At 33.7% G+C, this 21960-nt stretch overlaps 4 protein-coding genes, 1 non-coding gene and 1 pseudogene across 5 annotated transcripts; 2 read left to right on the top strand and 4 right to left on the bottom strand.

Moving 5' to 3' along the window:
• The first annotated feature begins 517 nt into the window (after window positions 1–517).
• LOC101261490 (rRNA 2'-O-methyltransferase fibrillarin 2-like) lies at window positions 518–3568 on the top strand. The gene is made up of 7 exons (XM_004234382.5): window positions 518–703; window positions 838–1166; window positions 1618–1713; window positions 1813–1890; window positions 1974–2150; window positions 3069–3137; window positions 3279–3568. The coding sequence occupies exons 1-7, from the start codon at window positions 685–687 to the stop codon at window positions 3453–3455; spliced, it is 945 nt and encodes a 314-aa protein (XP_004234430.1). The 5' UTR covers window positions 518–684; the 3' UTR covers window positions 3456–3568.
• LOC112941227 (small nucleolar RNA snoR60) lies at window positions 2597–2667 on the top strand. Its single transcript, XR_003246324.1, has one exon. It is a non-coding gene; the product is annotated as a small nucleolar RNA snoR60 (small nucleolar RNA).
• A 411-nt stretch (window positions 3569–3979) lies between the features above and the next one.
• On the bottom strand, window positions 3980–5747 carry LOC101246898 (E3 ubiquitin ligase PARAQUAT TOLERANCE 3-like). Its single transcript, XM_004234414.5, has 2 exons — window positions 5391–5747; window positions 3980–4837 (listed from the first exon to the last, which is right to left on the bottom strand). Exon 2 carries the CDS (start codon window positions 4728–4730, stop codon window positions 4071–4073), a length of 660 nt encoding a protein of 219 aa, XP_004234462.3. The 5' UTR covers window positions 4731–4837; window positions 5391–5747; the 3' UTR covers window positions 3980–4070.
• A 1127-nt stretch (window positions 5748–6874) lies between these two features.
• On the bottom strand, window positions 6875–10210 carry LOC101261785 (protein DETOXIFICATION 35-like; annotated as a pseudogene).
• Window positions 10211–10934: 724 nt separating this feature from the next.
• LOC101247190 (protein DETOXIFICATION 35-like) lies at window positions 10935–15496 on the bottom strand. The gene is made up of 7 exons (XM_069296180.1): window positions 15164–15496; window positions 12110–12735; window positions 11949–12005; window positions 11630–11868; window positions 11435–11553; window positions 11275–11361; window positions 10935–11166 (listed from the first exon to the last, which is right to left on the bottom strand). The coding sequence occupies exons 1-7, from the start codon at window positions 15476–15478 to the stop codon at window positions 11062–11064; spliced, it is 1548 nt and encodes a 515-aa protein (XP_069152281.1). The 5' UTR covers window positions 15479–15496; the 3' UTR covers window positions 10935–11061.
• Window positions 15497–18854: 3358 nt separating this feature from the next.
• Window positions 18855–21881, bottom strand: LOC101262082 (protein DETOXIFICATION 35-like). Its single transcript, XM_004234384.5, has 7 exons — window positions 21530–21881; window positions 20680–21305; window positions 20226–20282; window positions 19908–20146; window positions 19702–19820; window positions 19501–19587; window positions 18855–19315 (listed from the first exon to the last, which is right to left on the bottom strand). Exons 1-7 carry the CDS (start codon window positions 21806–21808, stop codon window positions 19220–19222), a joined length of 1503 nt encoding a protein of 500 aa, XP_004234432.2. The 5' UTR covers window positions 21809–21881; the 3' UTR covers window positions 18855–19219.
• Between the last annotated feature and the right edge of the window lie 79 nt (window positions 21882–21960).

The following is a 21960-nucleotide window of genomic DNA, read 5'->3' as shown; positions in this document are numbered from 1 at the left end:
CATGTACGTTCATGCCAATTTGGTAGAGCTTTTCAAGGAATTAAATCAAAAATTAATATCATTTAAACTAATTTGAGAGAATTAAGGCAACTGACTAATCTAAAAAAATTTAAAATCCATTAAAACGTGCTAATTATTAACAGTAATTAATAATTATATTTAATTTATTTAATAAAAGATCTCATTTTCCATTATTAATTTGTCTGTTTTTTTAATTTAGTTTTTATTTTAACAACTCTTTTTAATAATTTAAAATTAACATTATATATTTTTTTAGAATGCTATAACTTGAGATATTAAATGTTATACAAATGAAATTCAAACTGTAGTGCTATAACTTGAGAATATTATTATAAAAAATGCTATATACCTAATTTACACATTAAAAAGTGCTCACCCAGGTAATTTTTTCATATATAAATTAAGATTAAATCACATTTCATCATCAATCCAGGATTGGCCCATTATGAAAGCATATTGATTCGATTAAAAGGAGCCCATTAAGCTTCATATTTACGGCCCAAGCCCAACTGAGCAACCAAGTATTTCCTCTCGCAAAACCCTAAACCCTGATTAGCAGTATAAAATATCCGATAGACTGCAACTTCGATACTCAGCATTAGGGTTTTAGAGCTCTACTTGATAACTCTTCTCTGCTTCCATCAATATCCAGCAGCAGCAGCCATGGTTGCACCAACTAGAGGTATGAATATCTGGTTTTACGTAATTACTTCTAATGCTTGATTGTATGAATTGTGTTGAAATAAAGTTTTACTCAGCAGTGACAATAGTAGTTGTGCTTGTTTTAATATATGGTTTGTTTACTGACATTTGCAGGTCGTGGTGGTGGTGGATTCAGGGGAGGTAGAGGAGATGGAGGAGGAAGAGGAGGGCGAGGTGGTAGAGGTGGTTTCAGTGGTGGAAGAGGGGGTTTTGGAAGTGGAGGAAGTGGGATGAAGCGAGGAGGAGGTAGAGGAGGTAGAGGAGACAGAGGTGGAAGAGGTGGAGGAAGGGGACGTGGAGGAATGAAGGGTGGTAGTAAGGTTGTGGTCGAGCCTCATAGACATGGGGGCGTGTTCATTGCTAAGGGAAAAGAAGATGCTCTTTGTACTAAGAATTTGGTACCCGGTGAAGCTGTCTACAATGAAAAGAGAATTTCTGTTCAGGTGATAACCTTTTCTTATATCTTTAGGTTAAGACTTTTTACTGTTCTGTGTCTTTTTATGACTCTTGGTACCAAATGCTGGCAAGGTTCAGTCTTTCTTGTATGTGCATAGCTTAGTGCTAGGAACCTTTTTATTAAGTGGATCTAAAAGTGAGGTTTTGTTCATATAAATTACATTCAAAGTTATTTAAATGCAAGTTTATCTAATAGATGTATGTAGTTTATCCAAGTGTTGTTGTTCTTGCTCGTTTTTGAAAGAGCAAGAAATTTGAACAACTATAATGATTCTGTTACTGCGCTCATATTCCCGCTACATTGTGTTCTGTTGCGATTATCGTCCTTAATATATCCATAAAGTATAAACTTGTTAACTTCTGTATGTCAGAACAACTCAATAGCAGATTTTGTTTAATGCACAAGATTATTGACTTGTGTATTTGTTGTATTCTTAGAATGAAGATGGAACAAAGGTCGAATACAGAGTGTGGAATCCTTTCCGTTCTAAGTTAGCAGCTGCAATTCTTGGAGGAGTTGATGATATTTGGATTGTAAGTTTGTCTCCTGAGTCCTGTCAAATCATGAGCTTTAAAGTAGTTTTCTCTGTTTTGAGAATAACACACATTCTTTTTATGTTGAATTTCTTCCAGAAACCAGGTGCCCGTGTCCTTTACTTGGGTGCTGCTTCAGGAACAACAGTATCTCATGTCTCAGACCTTGTTGGTCCTGTAAGTATTTTTGTATGTGAGTCAGATCATATTTAGTGTTGATGGCAGTGCTGGTTTTTGATTAGATGCTCATTTCTTTGCAGGAAGGGGTTGTATATGCTGTTGAATTTTCTCACAGAAGTGGAAGGGACTTGGTGAACATGGCTAAGAAACGTACTAATGTTATTCCCATTATTGAGGATGCTAGACACCCAGCCAAATACAGAATGTTGGTTGGAATGGTGGATGTGATATTTTCTGATGTTGCTCAACCTGATCAGGTCTGACCCTTTATGACTGTTGATATCTAATAGTATTTTGCTGTGGCATGTGTTTTCTGAGACCATTTTCTGTCTATGGTAGTGGGTTTTATATCTCATTTACTTGATTACTTGATATCGACTTAATATCTTTTCTTTAATGAAACAATTATACTGCCCATCTCTTTGGTTGGGTCTTGTATTTCAGATTGTGATTGTCTACATTATGCAATGGCCTTCAACGAACCTGTGCTATTGTTGACTGGTTCTGTTTTTAGTGCCTTTTTTTATATTTCTAACTTCAATCCTCCCCCCAAATTTTTGATGTTTTTTTTAATGTTTTCTTGAACTTAATTTCCCCCAACTTTTAGATGTTTATCTTCATGTTTTCTGAGAAGTTCAAACCTTTTGAAAATGCTTCTCTGTCAATGCGATTTCTTTTCCTTTTGGTTCCACATTGAACTGATAAGCAGATGATGATTTACTCGGATTCCCCTTCAAGACTTCATGGATGATGTTAAACCGAGTTACTGATGCTGTCTTATTTATTTGAATTTTGAAATTTTAGCTTCAACTTTAATTACTTTCTTTGTTCTCCAATTTTCTTTCCATGGATCTTTTGTTTCTATTTGAATTAGATGAAACAGTACAATATTTTAGTTTTTCTTTTGCAAGACCTTTTCTGATCCTAAGTTCTTTTTTAAACATCACCTAATATTATCTTTTTTTCTTAAACCTATTTACTTTCCATTTTATGAGAAGAGTTACTTTGAATATGTAGTCTTTGTGGCTAGTCAAGTACTGTGCAGATATTTTATTCTAAAACAGGAGGGTTTGTCTGTGGCTCTCTTGGAGTTGATTTCATTGTTGTCCGGCAGTACAGTAGTATGTTGTGTATTGATTATATTGCACTGTTTAAATAAGTTTTGTTGTTAACAGGCAAGAATTTTAGCTCTGAATGCATCATACTTCTTGAAAGCTGGTGGTCACTTTGTTATCTCAATCAAGGTTTGTAGCCACTGCTCTATAATTGTTAAGCTGATGCAAAGATACTGTTGGAAGCATTAATTTTAGCTCGGGTATAGAGCCGTTGGGGTTTTAGCTCTTTCTTCTCTGTATTGTTTACATGGCTCCCCTGTATTTTTCCAGGCAAACTGTATTGATTCAACAGTACCAGCTGAAGCTGTGTTTGCTCAGGAAGTGAAGAAGCTACAAGCGGAGCAATTTAAACCAGTGGAGCAGGTTACTCTTGAACCATTTGAAAGAGACCACGCTTGTGTTGTTGGTGCCTATCGTGTACCAAAGAAGCAAAAGGCTGCTGCCTAGAAAATTTAAGCTTATGATTTTTGTTAGTCAATGTTTTTTCTAGGAGGTTTGTTACAAACTGTGACGACACTTGTTATATTTGATGGAAGTGTAATGGATTTTTGATTCTCTTATGTTATTGTTTATATATTTTGGTTCTCTTTTTATTCAGTACCTGTGGGGATTGACTAGGCTTTGTCAATGGTTCAGTTGGTCAAAAAGACGTACTCAAAATTGTGGCCATCTAATTAGTTTCTCTTTGCTATATCAAGTCCAACAAATTGTCAATGATGCTCTTCTTTCTACCTAAATTTGCGGCTTCTTTTCATTAAAGATATGCTTATTTTATAGCCTCTTATTATATGCGTTCCATTTTTTTTTTATCTTTGCGAAATGTAAATAAAACTAAAAGTATAATTTTAATTTCTATTATATGTTCATGTTTTCAAGAATGTAAACTGAGTGTCAAATTGACTAATCAATTATGTCTGATTAATAAATGATATGAATTAGTACTCTGTTAACTTCAAAATCAGAAAAAGAAGTTTAGAGACCAGAAAAAAAATACTTCTGATGTATTCATAAACAGTGTTTGTATTCGAAAACATTACAAAAAATGTGAAATATTTTCATCCTTCAACAACTAACTACACTAGAAAACTGATCAATGCTCATCTCGCGCTTCCTTTTGAAACCTTCTTTTCCGGTCTCATCATACTGTCCCCGAAATGTTTTGCCTGTGGTATTATGTGCAGGATAATAAGCAGCAACTCCCCAGTTCATGTTTACAACATCAACATCACATGGTTTCTTCCTTTTCTTCTGTTGTAACTCATCGACAGATGACTCCCCTGAAGTCTTTGTGGTCACCTTCACAAGATCTTGAACTCGAGGAAGAGGATCACTAACCCCATGCTCTGAACTACTGTTACTGGACTCCGACAACATTCTGTTCACTGTTCTCCTTAGAGTGAGATTAGGCAAGAGCGCATCAACAACTACATTTCTAGCCCCACAAACACAACTAGAGTTACACACAATATGATTCCTAATGCATTCGTCACAAAAACTACTGAAACAACATTTGCTTGCTATAACTGCATCTTTCATCATTTCTTTACACAATGGGCAATACAGCTCTCGTGGTATATCTCTAAAGGAACTCTTCGTTGAAGAAGAGGATGCAGACGACAAACCTTCAACACCCTTTGAAGATACACCAGCCTCATTATGCTTCAAAACTCCAACACTGCCACTGCCACTGCCACTTGGGGCTGGAGGCTTCACTTTCTTCATGTCATACCTGGGGTCACCATTTGTAGGGCAGTGCTGAATATAATGTCCAGGCACATTGCATCGATGACACACGTATCGAATAGGTGGTTTTTTCCATTCCGTTTCACCTGGACCAAAACCATAGCCATTAGAGAAGTGTTCAATGGCTGGTGTAGCAATTGAACTCTTGATCTTAGTGTCCTCATCATGTTTTGATTGAACAGGCAATATTTTTGGAATTGCATATACATCATCCCCAAAATCATCACATACAAAATCTAGACAACGAACAGACTCATGACTCTCCTCTTCATACACTTGCTTTGATTCAGTAAGAGATGGAATTACTATGGGCAAGAGAGGTGGCCCAGGAACACGACGAATCAAAACGCTAGTATTTTTAGCAATCAAAGCCTTTTCATCAACATATTGTTCGTTACTTTGTGAATTGGTAATAAGAAGATCGAAATCCTTACCTCTACCATAACGCTTCGATTCAAATATTTTTAATTTCAAATCCCAAACAGAGATAAATGGACGGACAATCGGAATAGAATCAAAACGCTTTGAACTTTTATACTTGAAATAAATTGCCATTACTGAATAACAATTCTATCAAATATACAACACAGTAACAGATCTAATCAACTATTGAATACAAAACAGAGAGTAAATTTGTACCAAAACAACACTAAACAAGCTAAATCAAAGAATCTTCAAACAGGCTTCAAATCGGCACTTTGCAGCTAGGGTTTCAAATCCGGACGGACGAACGAACAACCACGAAAACGCCGATGGTTCAAGACGGCGATTGAATCAACCACTGGTTCTTCAAAATCAGGAAAACATGATCGGATTTGAAATGGCGATTACGAGCAGCAGGAACCCTAGAGCAGATTGAAATTGCTAACGGAGAAAAAATTGCGAATTAAAGGAAGTTTTTTTTTAGGTTTATATAGATTTTCGGAAGGTGACTTAGCGTCAAAGAAAACAAATCCTTTACCAATTCCAACCGACTAAGATTTCCTTATTTTAGTTATTAATTATTCCTCTTTTTTCATTTTTTATACGAATTTTTACGTGGCAATTTAATAGTTGAAAATATCCTTATATTTATATGCCTAGAAATCTAAACAATCCTCGTAATTTAAGTTAAGCTTGGATTTAATGTGTTTGTTTATAGTTTTATTAAGTCTTTCAGTGTTTACAAGCTAACAACATGATTAGTTATGTAGGTGAGCTTAATGGGAGAAACGAGCAAAAAAAATGACAATGAGATACACAAAAGATTCTAGTCGAAAAAAAGCAAGGAAGAAGGTTGAAGAAATGTCACTTAAGCATCTCTGTATCCACTCCGTGTAGCAAAGAGGAATTATAATTTCGCTTGTGAATTCAAATTCTAGGAATTATAAATAATATTGATTAAATGATTCCTGATAAAAGTTGCAGCCCTGAACTTTACTCAATCACTCTTTCATTAACCCTTGAAATTGAGTCGCGTTTGTTACATTGTTCCTTACAACTTAAGAATTAGAAACTAAATTACTTTTAAAATTTTGAATACACTTGTGTTTTGAAAGTTAGAGAAATTGAGTGATTTTAAGCGTAAGTTTCTGTGGGCACAATATTCGGCTTTTAGAAAAAATCACTTTAATACTTAAACGATTACATGTATTTGCGTGTGCGATTTGAGCGCAACAAATTTTTGGATCACGACGCGCCAATCCTCCCCTTGAAAACTATTTTATTTTTCTTCCTTCTCACACGCATAAATGAGAGTGCATACATCAACATCTAAGAAGTAAGAAGGTTTAGACTACCAAATTACCAAATTAAGCCAACCTAAAATTTAGCTAGACATTAACCAAAACTAGACAATTTATAAGAGTTTCAACTATTCTACCTATAAATAGCATAATAACTTTTTAAATTGTCGTAATTTAACTAATCAAAATCAATGTAATTATATGTTTTTTATAATAGTCATGGAAGTACTCTTTTTATTTAAACAATTTTATCCTTTGTCCTTTGAGCATTTGTATTTGCAAAAATAAGTTATATTCGATTCTAAGTAATTGTTTTACATTCGTGATTATTATCAGAACAACTTATTTGTTTCCGTAATCACTTGAGCTATAGAAAACCAATTTCTTACCTTCACAATATAGAAAAAAGCTAGTTTTATATATTAAACCTCTAAAACTCTACACGTGAAATTACACCGAATATATTATTGTTGTCAAGAAAGGGGAAGGTTTACACCTAATTCATTGCCCCAAAAGAATGACACAAGTTATTTGAAAGGATATCTCTTAGTTGAATCAATTTTATATTTGAAAAATGGAGTTTGCGAATCAAAAGTGTGAGGATGGTGAAAGAGCAAAACAAACAAACATATTAGCCTAATGTTCTAAATTGCAGCTACATTCCTATTAAAACTAATAGCCCCAACTCACAAGTCACAATGTTAGAGTAAATACTAGCCTGGTCTAGTTGTCATTAACTGGTTAACAAAAAAACAAAGATAAAGACTCTTCATCCTCTGAAGTCACTGCAAAATCTCACTCTTATGGTAAGGCTTTCGTAGGCTCTGGAATAAGACTTTCCTCAGCTTCAAAGTCTTGACCTCCCCACTTGCGTAGGCGCTCTGCCGATTGCTCAACCTGCAGTTCATTTTTTCTATTATTACACATGACAGACTTCATCATACCGAAACACAATCTGCAACAAAATAAGTGCAACTAGTTTTGCTTCGTCTGCAACTTTTTTCAAAGAGAAGAGGAGAAATAGAAAATTCACCCTCTGTGCAGTGACTTTCAAACAAAATTCTTACGCTACGAGATAATCATTTTACAGAGGACGTGCATCTAATACCAAGCACAATTTTTTGGAGTTTAGTTAGAGAAAATCATCAACTGTTTAACTTACCTCTTTATTCCAATCAATTCTATAGAGTACAAAGGAGAGTAGCAGTGTCTGCAAAGCAAGTCCTGCTATCATTCCTGCCCATAGTCCCTGCAAGATAAATTCATAATTGGGATAAGTTAAATTTCTATCATAATTATTTTAGGTTCAAAAAGTTATGAGATGCTAAAACAAGGTGTTTCCTATAATAAGATGCTTATAAATGTCGAGTGAGATTAAAATTTGATGTATTTGTCATATGTAACTATCGGAACGAGAGTTTATTTACCACGACTCCATAGTCAGCCACATAACCAAGCAAATATCCCAGAGGAATACCAAAAACATAGTAGGATCCTAGATTGATATAGGCCACTAAACCTTGCCATCCACCTCCTATAGCAACACCTGTAAAACAATATATTTGCCACAATAAGGACTACAAAGACGAACACACTTCTAACCATAGAAACAGTGAAGTTGGAATAAAAGCAATACCTGATATTACAGGTTGAACACTGTTAAGAAGCATGGTTATTCCAAGAAGCCAAGCAAGATCTGCAACGGCTTGTTGCAAATCCTTGCTGTTTGTGAAAAAAATAGCTAGATGATTTTTTACGGCCAGTACAATTATCATGCAGAGTATCCCAATGAGGAGTGACTGAAACACTGTGATATATACACTATATTTGGTAGCCCAGGGATGACCTAGCCCAAGCTCATTAGAGACTCGAATACTGAGAGAGAGACAATGCATTAAAACAAACCCCAAAAATAAATGTAGTACATTTTGCCACAAGCTTTTAGACTTAATTACCTTATGGCAGCATTGATTCCAATAAACACCATCTCTTCCCATCCATCAACATTCATACTGAAAGACGAAAAGAAAGAGAACAAAAAGATTGATGCATGTTTAATAAAAGTAGTACAACATTTTCATCTTATTGAAATCTGTACACTAAACCACAAACTTAGCACAAGACAGTTAAACTTAGAATTCTTTCTATTCTCTAAATAAAGTGCCTGTTGATAAAAGTTGATGCTTCACTGTCAGTGAGTGTTAAAATTTATTTGAATGGGCTTAATCATTGAGAGGTTAATGTCGATAAACAAATGCAAAAATGAACTTTTACCCATCTGTCTAAGTCTTGTTAGACAGAGTTCTCGGCACATTGGTTAAACAGGCGATCTACACACAAGTTGGCTTTACACTGCCATTGTAAAAGAAAAGAGAAAAAGGACACAAATTCACCAAATAGAGAGGGATCCAACAGCAATAACTGCATCCTTGAGATGTCCAGTGAGTATAATAATACTCATCATGTACCACATTTCAAGGCATAACATGACAGCTGAAGCAACTGAGAGTCTAACAAATGCCCAAATCTCATTTAATGCCGACAAAGACCATCCCGTCCATGCATCCTTACACCAACCAACCACGTAAATAAATTGAGCTATTGCGTCCGCCCAGCCCGTAATATTAAATGCTAATGCAGCCCCATCTGTACCCAACTTGAATACATATATGAACAGCCATAGCAGAAGAGCATGGAGTAAGAGATCCACAAAACCAATCCAAGCCACCACACGAACTTTACTTTGGGCTTGGAGAAATTTTGAAGTGGGAATAGTGACCGCCAGTGAATACAACTCGGGAATTGACAACAGGACAAATTTCCCAGCAAGAACAGCCATTTCATGTTCTTGGCCTAAGAACTTAAGCAGCGGAGTTGCAAAAATATACATTGGCAACAGAAGGAATGTACTAAACAACAGAATAACCATCGACCGTTATGTGTAAATCCCAAGCATATGTATTTGCCCAGCACCAAATGCCTGTCCACACAGTGTCTCCAGCGCACTCCCCATGCCCAACTACACAAATTTTACCACAAATTCCCAAATAAGAAACTAGAATTACAGAATAATCAGTAGTAGCAAAGGAAAAACAGAAATACGATCCATGAAGCCGAAAGAGAATTGTTAAATTTTCTCAAATATTAACTCAAGTTGAATAAATTAGGAACCAAAGTGACTTTATATTGTTTCGTATTACACACACTCATTCAATTATACCGCTACATCTTAGAAAATCATTATTGCCGGAAAATTCACCGGAAATTGTTGTGAGCATGCATTTTAATTTCTAATTTATATAATCAACAATGAAAGTTGGATCGAGCAGATAATATATGAGAAGTTACGAACCATGAAGCCAAAAGAGAAAGTACCAATAACGTTTTGAGCAACAGAAATAGCAGAGAGCTCAACAGCACCAAGATGACCACAAAAAGCAACGGTAATGGAGTAGGTCCCGTATTGACAAAGGACATTGAAAGCAATTGGGCCTCCAATCTCCCATAGCTTCACTGTCTCGATCCAGAATACAATCCACCGTTCTTTCAGGTCTTTAACCGGTCGGTAATCACCGTCGTGACCAACAAGCCGGTTGTGGTAGCCGGAGAAGTCATGCAGAAATGGCGTTTCCATTACTTGGACGTTACGTTTTGCTTGTATTATATGTCATATTCAGCATTAAAGTGTTGAATTGTAACAAAGACGGAAGTTAATAGTACAAAAAAAGGCAACAAAAATATGTCAAAATAATTTATTTTTATAAAATATAATCGGTGGCGAAAAATGCTCCGCGCCTTCTTTACTTTGGTTTGGTTGTTTTGAAGTACTGGTTTCTTCTTTTTTTTTTCATTTTTCTCGAGTCAGATTGACTTATTTTAAATATTTAATCATTAAAATTAGTTTTGAATAAAATAGAAGATATTTTAAAAAATATATGAAATTTTTATACTTATTTTATAGAGTTTGAAAATGTGCAATAAATAAAAATATGATAAAATGTTCATATGTGTTTTAAATAGTTGTTTAGTCCTAACGATATGGAATTCAGCAAAGTTTGCTCCATGTTAAACATTATCCTTAAAAGTATTTCACTCGATATAAATATATCTTCTGTGATTTAATAAGTTTTTCAAATACCAAACAAAAAGCTAGAATTTAAATTAAATAGAAAGAAAATTAAGTACCAAAGAACGTTTAAGAGAGATGGAAGAAACTCAATTGAGAAATGGTGTTTAAATAATGGACAATCAGGGTCGCTTGGTGTGAGAGAATAAAAATAAATAATGATGAGATAAGAAAATTACTATTGATGGGATCAAGTTTCTGTTTCTTGTTTGGTTGTCATGTTTGAGATAACTTATCCAACCATTTATATCATACTTATGAGATAAGTTATCTCAGGATAGCTAATCCCATAATAATTTATCTTGAAATAGCTTATTTTCAATCAAACGACCCGTTAAAGGATAAAATATAAACGACGTTAATACAATCTTTTCTTAAAAGGCTATTCAACTGTAGAATCAAATTGTCTGTGATTTACAATAATTTCCCCTGTAATGTCAATACGCAAAATGTTAATTTGTTATGGCAAATGTAATAAGTCCTTCGCAGGCTCTGAATTAAGAGTTTTTTCAGCTTCTAAGTTTTGACCACCCCACCGGCGTAGGCGCTCTGCCGATTGCTCAACCTGCATATTTAAATTTTCATATTTATTACTACATACTGTTTTGCAATGAACTTTTTTTAAAAAAAATTAAAAAAATTGAACATAAAAACAAAATATCATTTCAGTTACCTCTTTGTTCCAATCAATTCTATAGATTACGAATGAAAGTATCAGTGTTTGCAAGGCAAGTCCTGCTATCATTCCTCCCCATAGACCCTGCTAGGTAAAAGTTTCTGTCAAAGTAAAAAAAAGTTGCATTGTGAGATATTAAAACAAAGTGGTTATTTACCACGACGCCAAAGTTAGCGACATAACCAAGCGCACATCCAAGAGGAATACCAAAAACGTAGTAGCATCCCAAATTGATATAAGCCACTGAACTTTGCCATCCACCTCCAATAGCAACACCTGCAAAACAATGTTAATAAGGGTTTAACACACACTTTTAACCATAGAAATAGTAAAAGCGAAATAAAAGCAAGACCTGATATTACAGGCTGAACACTATTAAGAACCATGGTTATTCCGAGAAGCCAAGCAAGGTCAGCAACGGCTCGTTGCAGATCCTTGCTATTTGTGAAAAGAACGGATAGATGATTTCTTACTACCAGTACTGATATCATGCAGAGTATTCCAATGAGGAGTGATTGGAACATTGTGATATATACACTATATTTCGTAGCCCTGGGGTGCCCTTGCCCGAGCTCATTTGAGACGCGAACACTGAGACAGAGAAAATGCATTAAAACAAACTCCGAAACATATGAAGTACATTTTTCTACAAGAATTTAGACTTAAATTACCTTATGGCAGCATTGATTCCAATGAACAACATTACTTCCCATCCATCAATATTCATGCTGAAAGACAAAAAAAAAAAGAACCGATACATGCTTGATGAAGGAGCTGAAGACATTTAATATCATCTATGCACATGACAATTTAGGCGACAATAAAAACTCACCAAATAGAGAGGGATCCAACACCAATAACCGCATCCTTGAGATGTCCGGTGAGGACAATAATACTCATCATGTACCAGGTTTCAAGGCATAACATAACAGCTGAGGCGATCGAGAGTCTAACAAATGCCCAAATCTCATTCAATGCCGACAAAGACCATCCCGTCCATCCATCTTTACACCAAACTATCACGTACACAAATTGAGCTATTGCATTGGCCCAACCTGTAATATTAAAGACTAACGCTGCCCCGTTTATGCCCAAGTTGAATACATATATGAACAACCATAGCAGAAAGGCATGGAGTAAAAGAACCACAAAACCAATACAAGCCAGCACACCAACTTTACTCTGTGATTGCAGAAATTTCGAGGCCGGAATAGCAACTGCCAGTGAAAATAACTCAGGGATTGACAACAGAGCAAATTTCCCAGCAATAACAGCCATTTCATGTTCTTGGCCAAAAAGTTCAAGTAACGGAGTTGCAAATATATAAATTGGTAATAGAAGGAATGTACTGAACAATAGAATAACCATCGACCGTTGTGTGTAAATTCCAAGCATATGAATTTGCCCAGCACCAAATGCCTGTCCACACAGTGTCTCCAGAGCACTCCCCATGCCCAACTGCACAAATTTTACAACAAATTTCACTTTATTTGAAAATCAAGTATTTGATAGTGAAAATTTTCAAATTTTGCAAAAACTTAATCAAACACAATTCTATGTTCAACTCTAACTTCAAAAGTTTCCAATAAAGTGAAAAGACTATTAATAATAATATGTAGTAGCTCGTATACAATCTATAACATAATATACCTTAGATATATATTACTACTTTTTTGTGTTTGGTAGAAAATATTTTCTAATTTTCTCATGTTTGGTTGAGTTAGAGGACTTAAATGTTTATCAAATCAACTTATTTTCTTCAAAATTAAGGAAAATGATTCATCTCCAAAAAAATTTAATAATAAGGAAAACATTGTACAACTTATTTTCAACCGCACACCTCAACTTTCCTCCCTAAGTCAAGTTTTGGGTATTGATTTCTGATACAAATTTGGAATCAAACTCATGATTCTTGAATTTTGGCCTCAAATGGAGTCTCAAATCGGATTAGATCCCGTTTTGGGTGTCGAGTCCCAGGTCAGGATTTGAGGTCTAATCCTAGTTCATATATCTAGGTCGAGTCTTGAGTCAGGTGTCAGGTTGGAGTTTTTGAGTTGGGTGTCAGAGTCGTAGTCAAGGTCGGGTCCCATGTTATATCTCAGGTTCGAGTCATAAAGAGATAGTTAGGTCAATGTTGAGGTCATATATTGAGGTAGCATTTCTGTTCCGAATTCGAGTCCCTGATATAATCTCGAGGTCATGTCTCGATTCAGAAATCAGGTTTTAGTCAGAGGCAGGTCCCATGTTGGGTGTAGGTATCGAGTCTCAGTTCGTAAGGCGAGTCTTAGGTCAAGAGTTGAGGTTGGCTCCAGGTCGAATGTCAGGTTCGGGATCCGAATTGATTGTCAGGGTGGTGGAGCTCAGATCCAAGTTCGGACGTCGAGGTTGGGTCATAGATCGAGAGTTGAGGTTAGATCTTAATTTGAAAGTTGGGTCCTACATCAAGTGTCGAAATTGAGTCCCGAGTCGGGTGTTGAGTTGGGTCTCTATTTGGAAATTATGTCATACATCGAGTTTCTAGGTCAAGTCTTGATTTAAAAATTAGGTCCCGGTTCAAAATTCGATCTTGGATCGGGTCTTGATTTGAAAGTTGAATCCCATGCCGAATGTCGAGGTTAGAGTCGGGTTCAGAAGTTCAGTGTTGGGTCCAAAATTGGGGTCGAATCCTAGGTCAGGTGTTGAGATCAGATCTTGAATCAATCCTTGCGGTCAGATGTGGATGTTAGAGGAGTTGGGTTTAAGGAACAAGACAATTGTTAATGTCGGTGGCAGATCAGAGTCAAGGTAAAATCCTTGGTCGGATCCTAGTTCAGTTATCGGGGCACAATCGAGAGTCGAGGTCAAGTCCTGGGTCACATCTTAGTGTTGGATCCTGGATCGATCGTCGGGGTCATGTTCTAAGTTCAAGTATCCGAGTTCATTCTCGGGTTAGAGTCTATTTTCCAAAAAAAATATTTTCTACTTTCTAGCAAAAAATAGAAGATATTTTCTAAAAAATATTTTTCATTCACCAACTAAATAATTAAAAATATTTTTCACTCACTAATGAGAAAATAAGTTAAAACCAACTTATTTTTCCAATATTATCTAGGAAAACATTTACCTTTTATACCAAACATTTGATTGCATGTATCATGCAAGTTATTTAAGTTTGCTACTTTTTAAAAGTTGAAACATTAGTCATATTTAGTGGATCAACATAAAATGGATAATAATTCAACCCATCCATATTTGATATGGGTAAAAATGAATTGGGTAATAAATGAGTTGGGTAAAATACTAGTTTACTCATATTTTCATGAGTAAATAGTACTCTACTTAAGAATTCAACATGGAGAAAATATTTTAGTCTTTTTTCAGATAAAAAATATTGAAAATGCTTCATTTAATTTTATTCTATCATAAAAGTAAAAAAAAAACTTAAATTTTTTTTTGGGTTGGGAGAGGGGGTAGGGTGAAAAAATAAAATTTTGAAATTAAAAATATTTTTTAAAAACAAACTTAAATTTTTTTTTTGGGGAATGAGGGGGCTGTTAGGGGGTGGGTAGGTGGGCGGGGGTTCAAGTATAGGGATGAAATTTGAAAGTTCAAAATATTTTTTAAAAATTAACTTAAATATTTCTTTTTTGGGGGTCGAGGCTAGTAAGGGGTGGAGGAGCAGGTCAAGGGTAGGGATGAAAATGTTTTCCTCAAACCAAACACACCCTAAAACATGTTTAACGCACTTTAAGCAATGTTTACTTATTTTTACACTATTCTTTCTTATTCGATATAAAATTAGACAAATAAAAAACAAAAGTAATTTCCATTTAAACCAAGAGAGGCAAAAAGTAATAAACAAAAAAATGTAACTTTCATGTCGAAGCAATAGAGAATAGGAACGAACCATGAAGCCAAAAGAGAAAGTTCCAATGACATTTTGAGCAATAGAAATAGCAGAGAGCTGAAGAGCACCAATATGACCACAAAAAGCAACGGTAATTGAGTAAATTCCGTATTGGCAAAGAATATTGAAAGCAATTGGGCCTCCAATCTTCCATAGCTTCACTGTCTCAATCCAAAATATGATCCACCATTGTTTCAGTCCGTTAACGGGTCGATAGTCGCCGTCATTGCCGATGAGCTGGTGGTGGTGATCGGCGGAGACCACCATCGCTTCCATGTATATATATATATATTTATATGGGTGGAGAAATAACATTTCTCGTTTCTACTTATATTGTTTATGTTTTCATCATCTTTTAATAAAAGTAGACAAAGCTTTAAAAGTAAAATAACACAACTAGTACGAAAAAATTTCACAAGTTTGAATTAGGTATACTAATATACTCCATTAGTTTAGCCTATGTACAGACGTGTGTGTCGTGCTAATTATAAAATAGTATGTAGTATATAAAATGTTTGTTGTTAAATTCGTCTCATTTAATGTGACATCTTTTTCAGAGTTCGAGATTCAAACAAGTCTATCTTTGATCGTAAATTTTTTCATAGATATTTTAAACATTTTGAATTATCAATTATTGTGAGTTATAGTATTTCTTTTTACGTAATTTACAAATATATGAATTTCATTTCAAAAAAAATTGAAGATTCCATGCGCAAATTTTTCGTCAAATTCAAACTGTTTGACTCTCGAAAAATGAAAAGTGCCGCATAAATTGAGAAAGATGAAGTATAAATTTTGTATAAATTACATAAACTAATAGTGTTAAGAGCTACTCCAATTATTTTTTTTTCTTTTTTTTTCAAATTACAAATTATGGATTTTGGATACGTTAGCAGATATCCGAATACAAATTATGGATTTTGGATACGTTAGCAGATGTTGAATAATATTTTTTAAATTATATTGATACAATTATTAATAAATTCATTATTTTTTGAGATACAAATGAAACTCTATTTTCTATGTATTATTTAAACACAAAAATACATTATCTAGAGTATAACAATTTAGCGTGTAGCTACAAACATAAAAAAAAAGATTTTCTCATTCATATTCTTTTGAGTTTTGATGAATACGTTACAATATGTGAAGAAGATTTTCAATTAGAAAATATTTGTTATTGTTTATATTTTAATTATTGTTATTTTGCTGTTTTTAATCATTTTTTGTTGTTTCTGTGTGGCTGTCTTTGGTTTATTTTTTGTTATGTTGTTCTATCAATTGTTGTTGTTTTGTTATTATTATTGCTGCTTTAATTTGTGTATGTCCTTATTGTTTATTTCTTTTTCTTTTTTCTATCAATTATTGCTACCTTTTTAGAATATTTTTTTAAAAAATAATAATTGTGTGTAACACAATGAACTTCATTGTTTGTCCAGATTAGGGGTGTGTATTCGGCTTTTCGATTTGGTTTTGTACTATTCGATTGAAATTCTCGGTTTTTTATTTTGAAGAAGTGTAACTCAATTCGAACCAAAATAAATTTGATTTGGTTTGATTTTTCTCTTTTTGGTTTGAGTTTTTCGATTTGGTTGATCGTTTATGTCAATAATTAGAAACATTACAAAGTTATATTGAAAATTTAAATATATATATATATATATATATATATATATATATTAATATTAAATTTCTTAAATATACTTTTTGATATAAATCACAAGTAAAACGTAAAACATAATACTTAAAAGTATATCAATTATAAACATAAGAAAATAAACTAAAATCATAATGAAAATAACTAAAAAGGAGCAAAAGTGGTCACACACAGGTTTTTCTATTATCATTTTTCTAAATCCGAAACAAACCAAATATCCAAACAAGGTAAATTATAAATTCAAAATCAAATCCAAAATCCAAAAAAATAATTCAAACTAGAATTTAATTTAATTTAGTTAAATTTTTTAATTTAATCCAAATAATGCACATCCCTAGTCCGAACAGCCTGTTTTAAGACATACTTTTGGATGATTTTTTCATTTTACATTATTATATGAATAATACACGAATCATTACATCAGCTGACAAATGAAAAAAAAATCATTGATTTTTGAGGCCTTTACATATTAAAAGACATAAATTTTATTTTAAGTTCTCATGGATTTTGCATTACAAATTAAAAATTACGGAACTAAAAATTGGTTTATGAAGAAATTTTTGTCTGACTTTTAAGGTTTTTCCATGTGTATTAAGACATACTTTTTTGAGTTATAATATATATCATTTGTTTTGATTTATATTTGTTTATTACAAATATTTTTATAAAGAATTGTTTAATCACGTCATATGAAATTGAAATTTTATGTAGATATGTGTTTTAGACTTTCATATGACATTTTTTTTATAAATATAAAAATTTCATTAATTGTAAAATTACTAAAATTATTTTGATGTTTACAATCTTACTAAATAAGTAAAAGTTTATAAAATCACATAATACATTATCACAAAGCTCTTTAAACATTGATTTGAATGAAGCGGTAATGAATTTAATGAAAAATAAGAAAATTGGTAAATTAAGAATTGATTTGAAATAAAAATAAATTTTAGCGAAAATAATTGTTATATCAGACATAAATAATTTAAAAAGTAATGATATGAACTGTAAATTTTATTTATAGATGAAATAAATGGCTAGTAAATTTAGATAAATTAAATATGTTATTTTTACAAAATATATACTTCTGAGTCAATTTTTGTATTTGAAAAAAAATTTCAAGTTATAATTTTTAGAGAATTTAAAATATCATGAGATAATGTCAACATAAAATAGCACGCTACAAATAATATTTCATCTCACTATATGAAATTACCTGATCAAATGCCTATTTAGTATTTTTACGCATACCCAAAGTTGCTTCCCAATTCCAAAAAAAAAAAAAAAAAGTTGCTTCCCAAGAAAAATATTTGAAAGAAATTTGAACATTTAATTTATTATTCATTATTCCGCTCTTTGTCCGGTATTGTTTGTAATGGTTTCTATTTTTAGAGTTAAATTATAAAATTTTTGATTAATATTTTAAGATGCATTTTTTCATCATATCAATATGAAAAAGTTGTAATTTATAGTAATTTCATATAGTTTTAGAACATCTAATTTTTTTGTTTAAAATATCGAATTAATGTGATCTAATTTACCTTTGAAAATTAGTCAAATTGACTTTCGATAAGCATAACATGACAAACATTTCTGAACGAACGGAGTATTGTTTATTCATATTATTGCCGAATGACAAACAATATTTGACCGTTTCTCAGGTTAATACGTTAGTTTATTTTTCGTATATTTCATGTTTATTACATTTTTGCAATATTTTGTTAGATCCTTCTCAATTGAATAAAAAAATTCAATCGAACTCATCGTTGTGTACACTACTCAAAAGTGTCTTCATAACACTTGGTTAATGGCTCAGAATTGAAACAAAAGCTCAATTAAGATTTTAGAGTTTCCAAAAAATACAAATTTAGAGTTGTTTTTCTTTAGATAAGAGTGATTATAATTGTTGTCTCAGTCCTTCACATAATTTTTATGTTTTGGTTGTAAATATACACTTTGAAATCATGCCTAAACCTTTTATCATAATGTGTTAAAAGAAGAAGATAAAGAGGTTTTCTGCAACAGGAAAGAAAATAGGAGCAACAAAGGTGTGAATTAACATCATGTTTAAATGTAATGTTACAAACTCAAAAGAGATAACAAAGGGAAGAGTAAGTGCACAACAACATACATCTTAGCCTACCGCTCTAAATCGCAGCTACGTTACTATTAAAACTAACAGTACTCCCAACTCACGATGTTAAGAGTATCTTTAGCCTGATCACCTACAAAATCAATTCACCTTTTTGATTCATATTTTACCCGTGTACGACTAATAATTTCCCCTTTGGCCTAGCTGTCATCCACCGTGGCATCTAACATGGATTTAGGCTCCACGTCTTACAACACGTAGATCCTATCCAAAAATCATCATTTGATATCACCACAAAATGTTTCTTTTATGGTAAGTCCTTCGTAGGCTCTGAAATAAGAGTTTTCTCAGATTCAAAGTCTTGACCTCCCCACTTGCGTAGGCGCTCTGCAGACTGCTCAACCTGCATTTCATTTTCTTATTATTACACATGACTTAATCATATCGAAAGGAAAGGGAAGGGAAGGTTCAACAAAATCTGTAACAAAATCTGTAACAAACTAAGAATTTAACTAGTATTGTTTCGTCTGTAATTTTCAAAGAAAGAGGAACGGATAATTTTATTTGTAACCAGAATGTTTCACTTACCTCTTTATTCCAATCGATTCTATAGAGTACAAATGAGAGAAGCAGTGTCTGCAAAGCAAGTCCTGCAATCATTCCTCCCCATAGTCCCTGCAAGACAATTAAAAAGTATGAGATACTAAAAGGAAGAGTTTCCTATAGAAGATGCCTCAAAATGTGGAGTGAAATTAAAAATTGTAACTTTCAAAATGGAAGTTTAATTACCATGACGCCAAAGTTAGCGACATAACCAAGTGTATATCCTAGAGGAATACCAAAAACATAGTAAGATCCCAAATTGATATATGCGACTAAACCTTGCCATCCACCTCCAATAGCAACACCTGCAAAACATTACTTGCCACAATAAGGACTACAAAGACGAACACACTTTAAACATAGAAACAGTAAAAATGGAATAAAAGCAACACCTGATATTACAGGCTGAACACTGTTAAGAACCATGGTTATTCCAAGAAGCCAAGCAAGGTCAGCAACGGCTCGTTGCAAATCCCTGCTGTTTGTGTAAAGAATGGCCAGATGATTTCTTACTGCTAGTACTGATATCATGCAGAATATCCCAATGAGGAGTGATTGAAACACTGCGATATATACACTGTATTTGGTCGCCCTGGGACGCCCTAACCCAAGCTCATTTGAGACTCGTACGCTGAGAGAGCAATGATGCATTAAAACAAACTCAAAAACAAATAGAGTACATTTTTCCACAAGAACTTAGACTTAATTACCTTATGGCAGCATTGATTCCTATGAACAACATTGCTTCCCATCCATCAATATTCATGCTGAAACACAAAACAGAAAGACAAAGGTTCGATTGATTCATGATAAAGGAGCTTTTCATCTCATCAAAAGCTATGCACAAAACCGCAAACTTTGTACATGACAATCTAATTTACAAATTCAATCAATTACACATTCCAGCTTAGAATTCAGTACTTTAAGTAAACTAAATCTTGATAAAGATGTAGGTCCAGCTAACTATTCTGTCCTAAAATTGTCAATTACAGATGAAAAAGAACAATGATAACCAAATACAAAATGAATTTTGTTATCTCGCTAAGCCTTGTTAGACAGAGCACTTGATACATGTGCTAATGAGAAGACAACAGGTGAGTTGCATGCAAGTTGGCTGGACACTACCATTATAAAAGAAAAGAAAAAGAAAGACGCAAAACTCACCAAATAGAGAGGGATCCAACAGCAATAACTGCATCCTTGAGTTGTCCGGTGAGAACAATAATACTCATCATGTACCAGATTTCAAGGCATAACATAACAGCCGAGGCAACCGAGAGTCTAACAAATGCCCAAATCTCATTCAATGCTGACAAAGACCATCCCGTCCATCCATCCTTACACCAAACTACCACGTAGACAAATTGAGCTATTGCATTGGCCCAACCTGTAATATTAAAGACTAACGCAGCCCCATTTATACCCAAGTTGAACACATATAAGAACAACCATAGCAGAAAGGCATGGAGTAAAAGAACCACAAAACCAATACAAGCCAGCACACCAACTTTACTCTGTGCTTGAAGAAATTTCGAGGTGGGAATACCAACCGCCAGTGAAAACAACTCAGGGATTGAAAACAGGGCAAATTTCCCAGCAAGAACAGCCATATCATGTTCTTGGCCTAAAAGCTTAAGCAGTGGAGTTGCAAAAATATAAATTGGCAACAAAAACAATGTACTAAACAATAGAATAACCATAGACCGTTGTGCGTAAATCCCAAGCATATGTATTTGCCCAGCACCAAATGCCTGTCCACACAGCGTCTCCAGAGCACTCCCCATGCCCAACTACACAAAATTTTATTTGAATATCAATGTTCGGCTATATGAAAATTTCAGATGATAATAGCTAGTATATTACTTTTCTTAGAGCATATTTGAAATAGTACATCCAAATTCTAAATATTCAGTACAACAAACACAATTCCAACTCAAAAGATAATACCAAATAAAGTAAAAAAGAAAAACATTTTCACTAGCAAAACTCCCAGAGCAACAGAGAGAATACAAACCATGAAGCCGAAAGAGAAAGTTCCAACGACATTTAGAGCAACAGAAACGGCAGAGAGCTGAACAGCACCAAGATGACCACAAAAAGCTACGGTAATTGAGTAGATCCCATACTGACAAAGAATATTGAAAGCAATTGGACCTCCAATCTCCCATAACTTCACTGTCTCGATCCAGAATACAGCCCTCCATTCTTTCAGTGCATTAATGGGTCGATAGTCGCCGTCAGCTCCAATGAGCTGCTGCTGATTGTCGACGCCGGACAGCAACGGCGATTCCATTTACCGCCGATTATGCTCCGACTTACTGTATTATATCAAAAAATCTCATACACAAACTATTAAAAAGTAAAATAATACAAATAGTACTAAAAGTTAAAAAGATAGTATACTACAGGACAATTCCGTAAATAAGTCAAAGTAGTAAAATAATA

This window comes from Solanum lycopersicum, chromosome 3 (genome assembly GCF_036512215.1).
Source record: "Solanum lycopersicum chromosome 3, SLM_r2.1".
In the NCBI taxonomy this organism is placed as follows: Eukaryota; Viridiplantae; Streptophyta; class Magnoliopsida; order Solanales; family Solanaceae; genus Solanum; species Solanum lycopersicum.
The sequence above is the reverse complement of the archived record's forward strand: the minus strand, read 5'-3'. Positions and strand labels throughout refer to the sequence as shown.

Coding starts and splice junctions, on each gene's coding strand:
- LOC101261490 (XM_004234382.5), top strand. Junction 2,151..3,068: donor ATGTTGCTCAACCTGATCAG/GTCTGACCCTTT, acceptor TGTTGTTAACAG/GCAAGAATTTTAGCTCTGAA. Junction 3,138..3,278: donor ACTTTGTTATCTCAATCAAG/GTTTGTAGCCAC, acceptor GTATTTTTCCAG/GCAAACTGTATTGATTCAAC.
- LOC101246898 (XM_004234414.5), bottom strand. CDS start 4,730: ATGAAGAAAGTGAAGCCTCCAGCCCCAAGTGGCAGTGGCAGTGGCAGT.
- LOC101247190 (XM_069296180.1), bottom strand. CDS start 15,478: ATGTTATTTCTCCACCCATATAAATATATATATATATACATGGAAGCG. Junction 11,554..11,629: donor TGTTCAGCCTGTAATATCAG/GTCTTGCTTTTA, acceptor ATTGTTTTGCAG/GTGTTGCTATTGGAGGTGGA. Junction 11,167..11,274: donor GAATTGATTGGAACAAAGAG/GTAACTGAAATG, acceptor TTAAATATGCAG/GTTGAGCAATCGGCAGAGCG.
- LOC101262082 (XM_004234384.5), bottom strand. CDS start 21,808: ATGGAATCGCCGTTGCTGTCCGGCGTCGACAATCAGCAGCAGCTCATT. Junction 20,283..20,679: donor GTTGGATCCCTCTCTATTTG/GTGAGTTTTGCG, acceptor TTTGTGTTTCAG/CATGAATATTGATGGATGGG. Junction 19,316..19,500: donor GAATCGATTGGAATAAAGAG/GTAAGTGAAACA, acceptor AATGAAATGCAG/GTTGAGCAGTCTGCAGAGCG.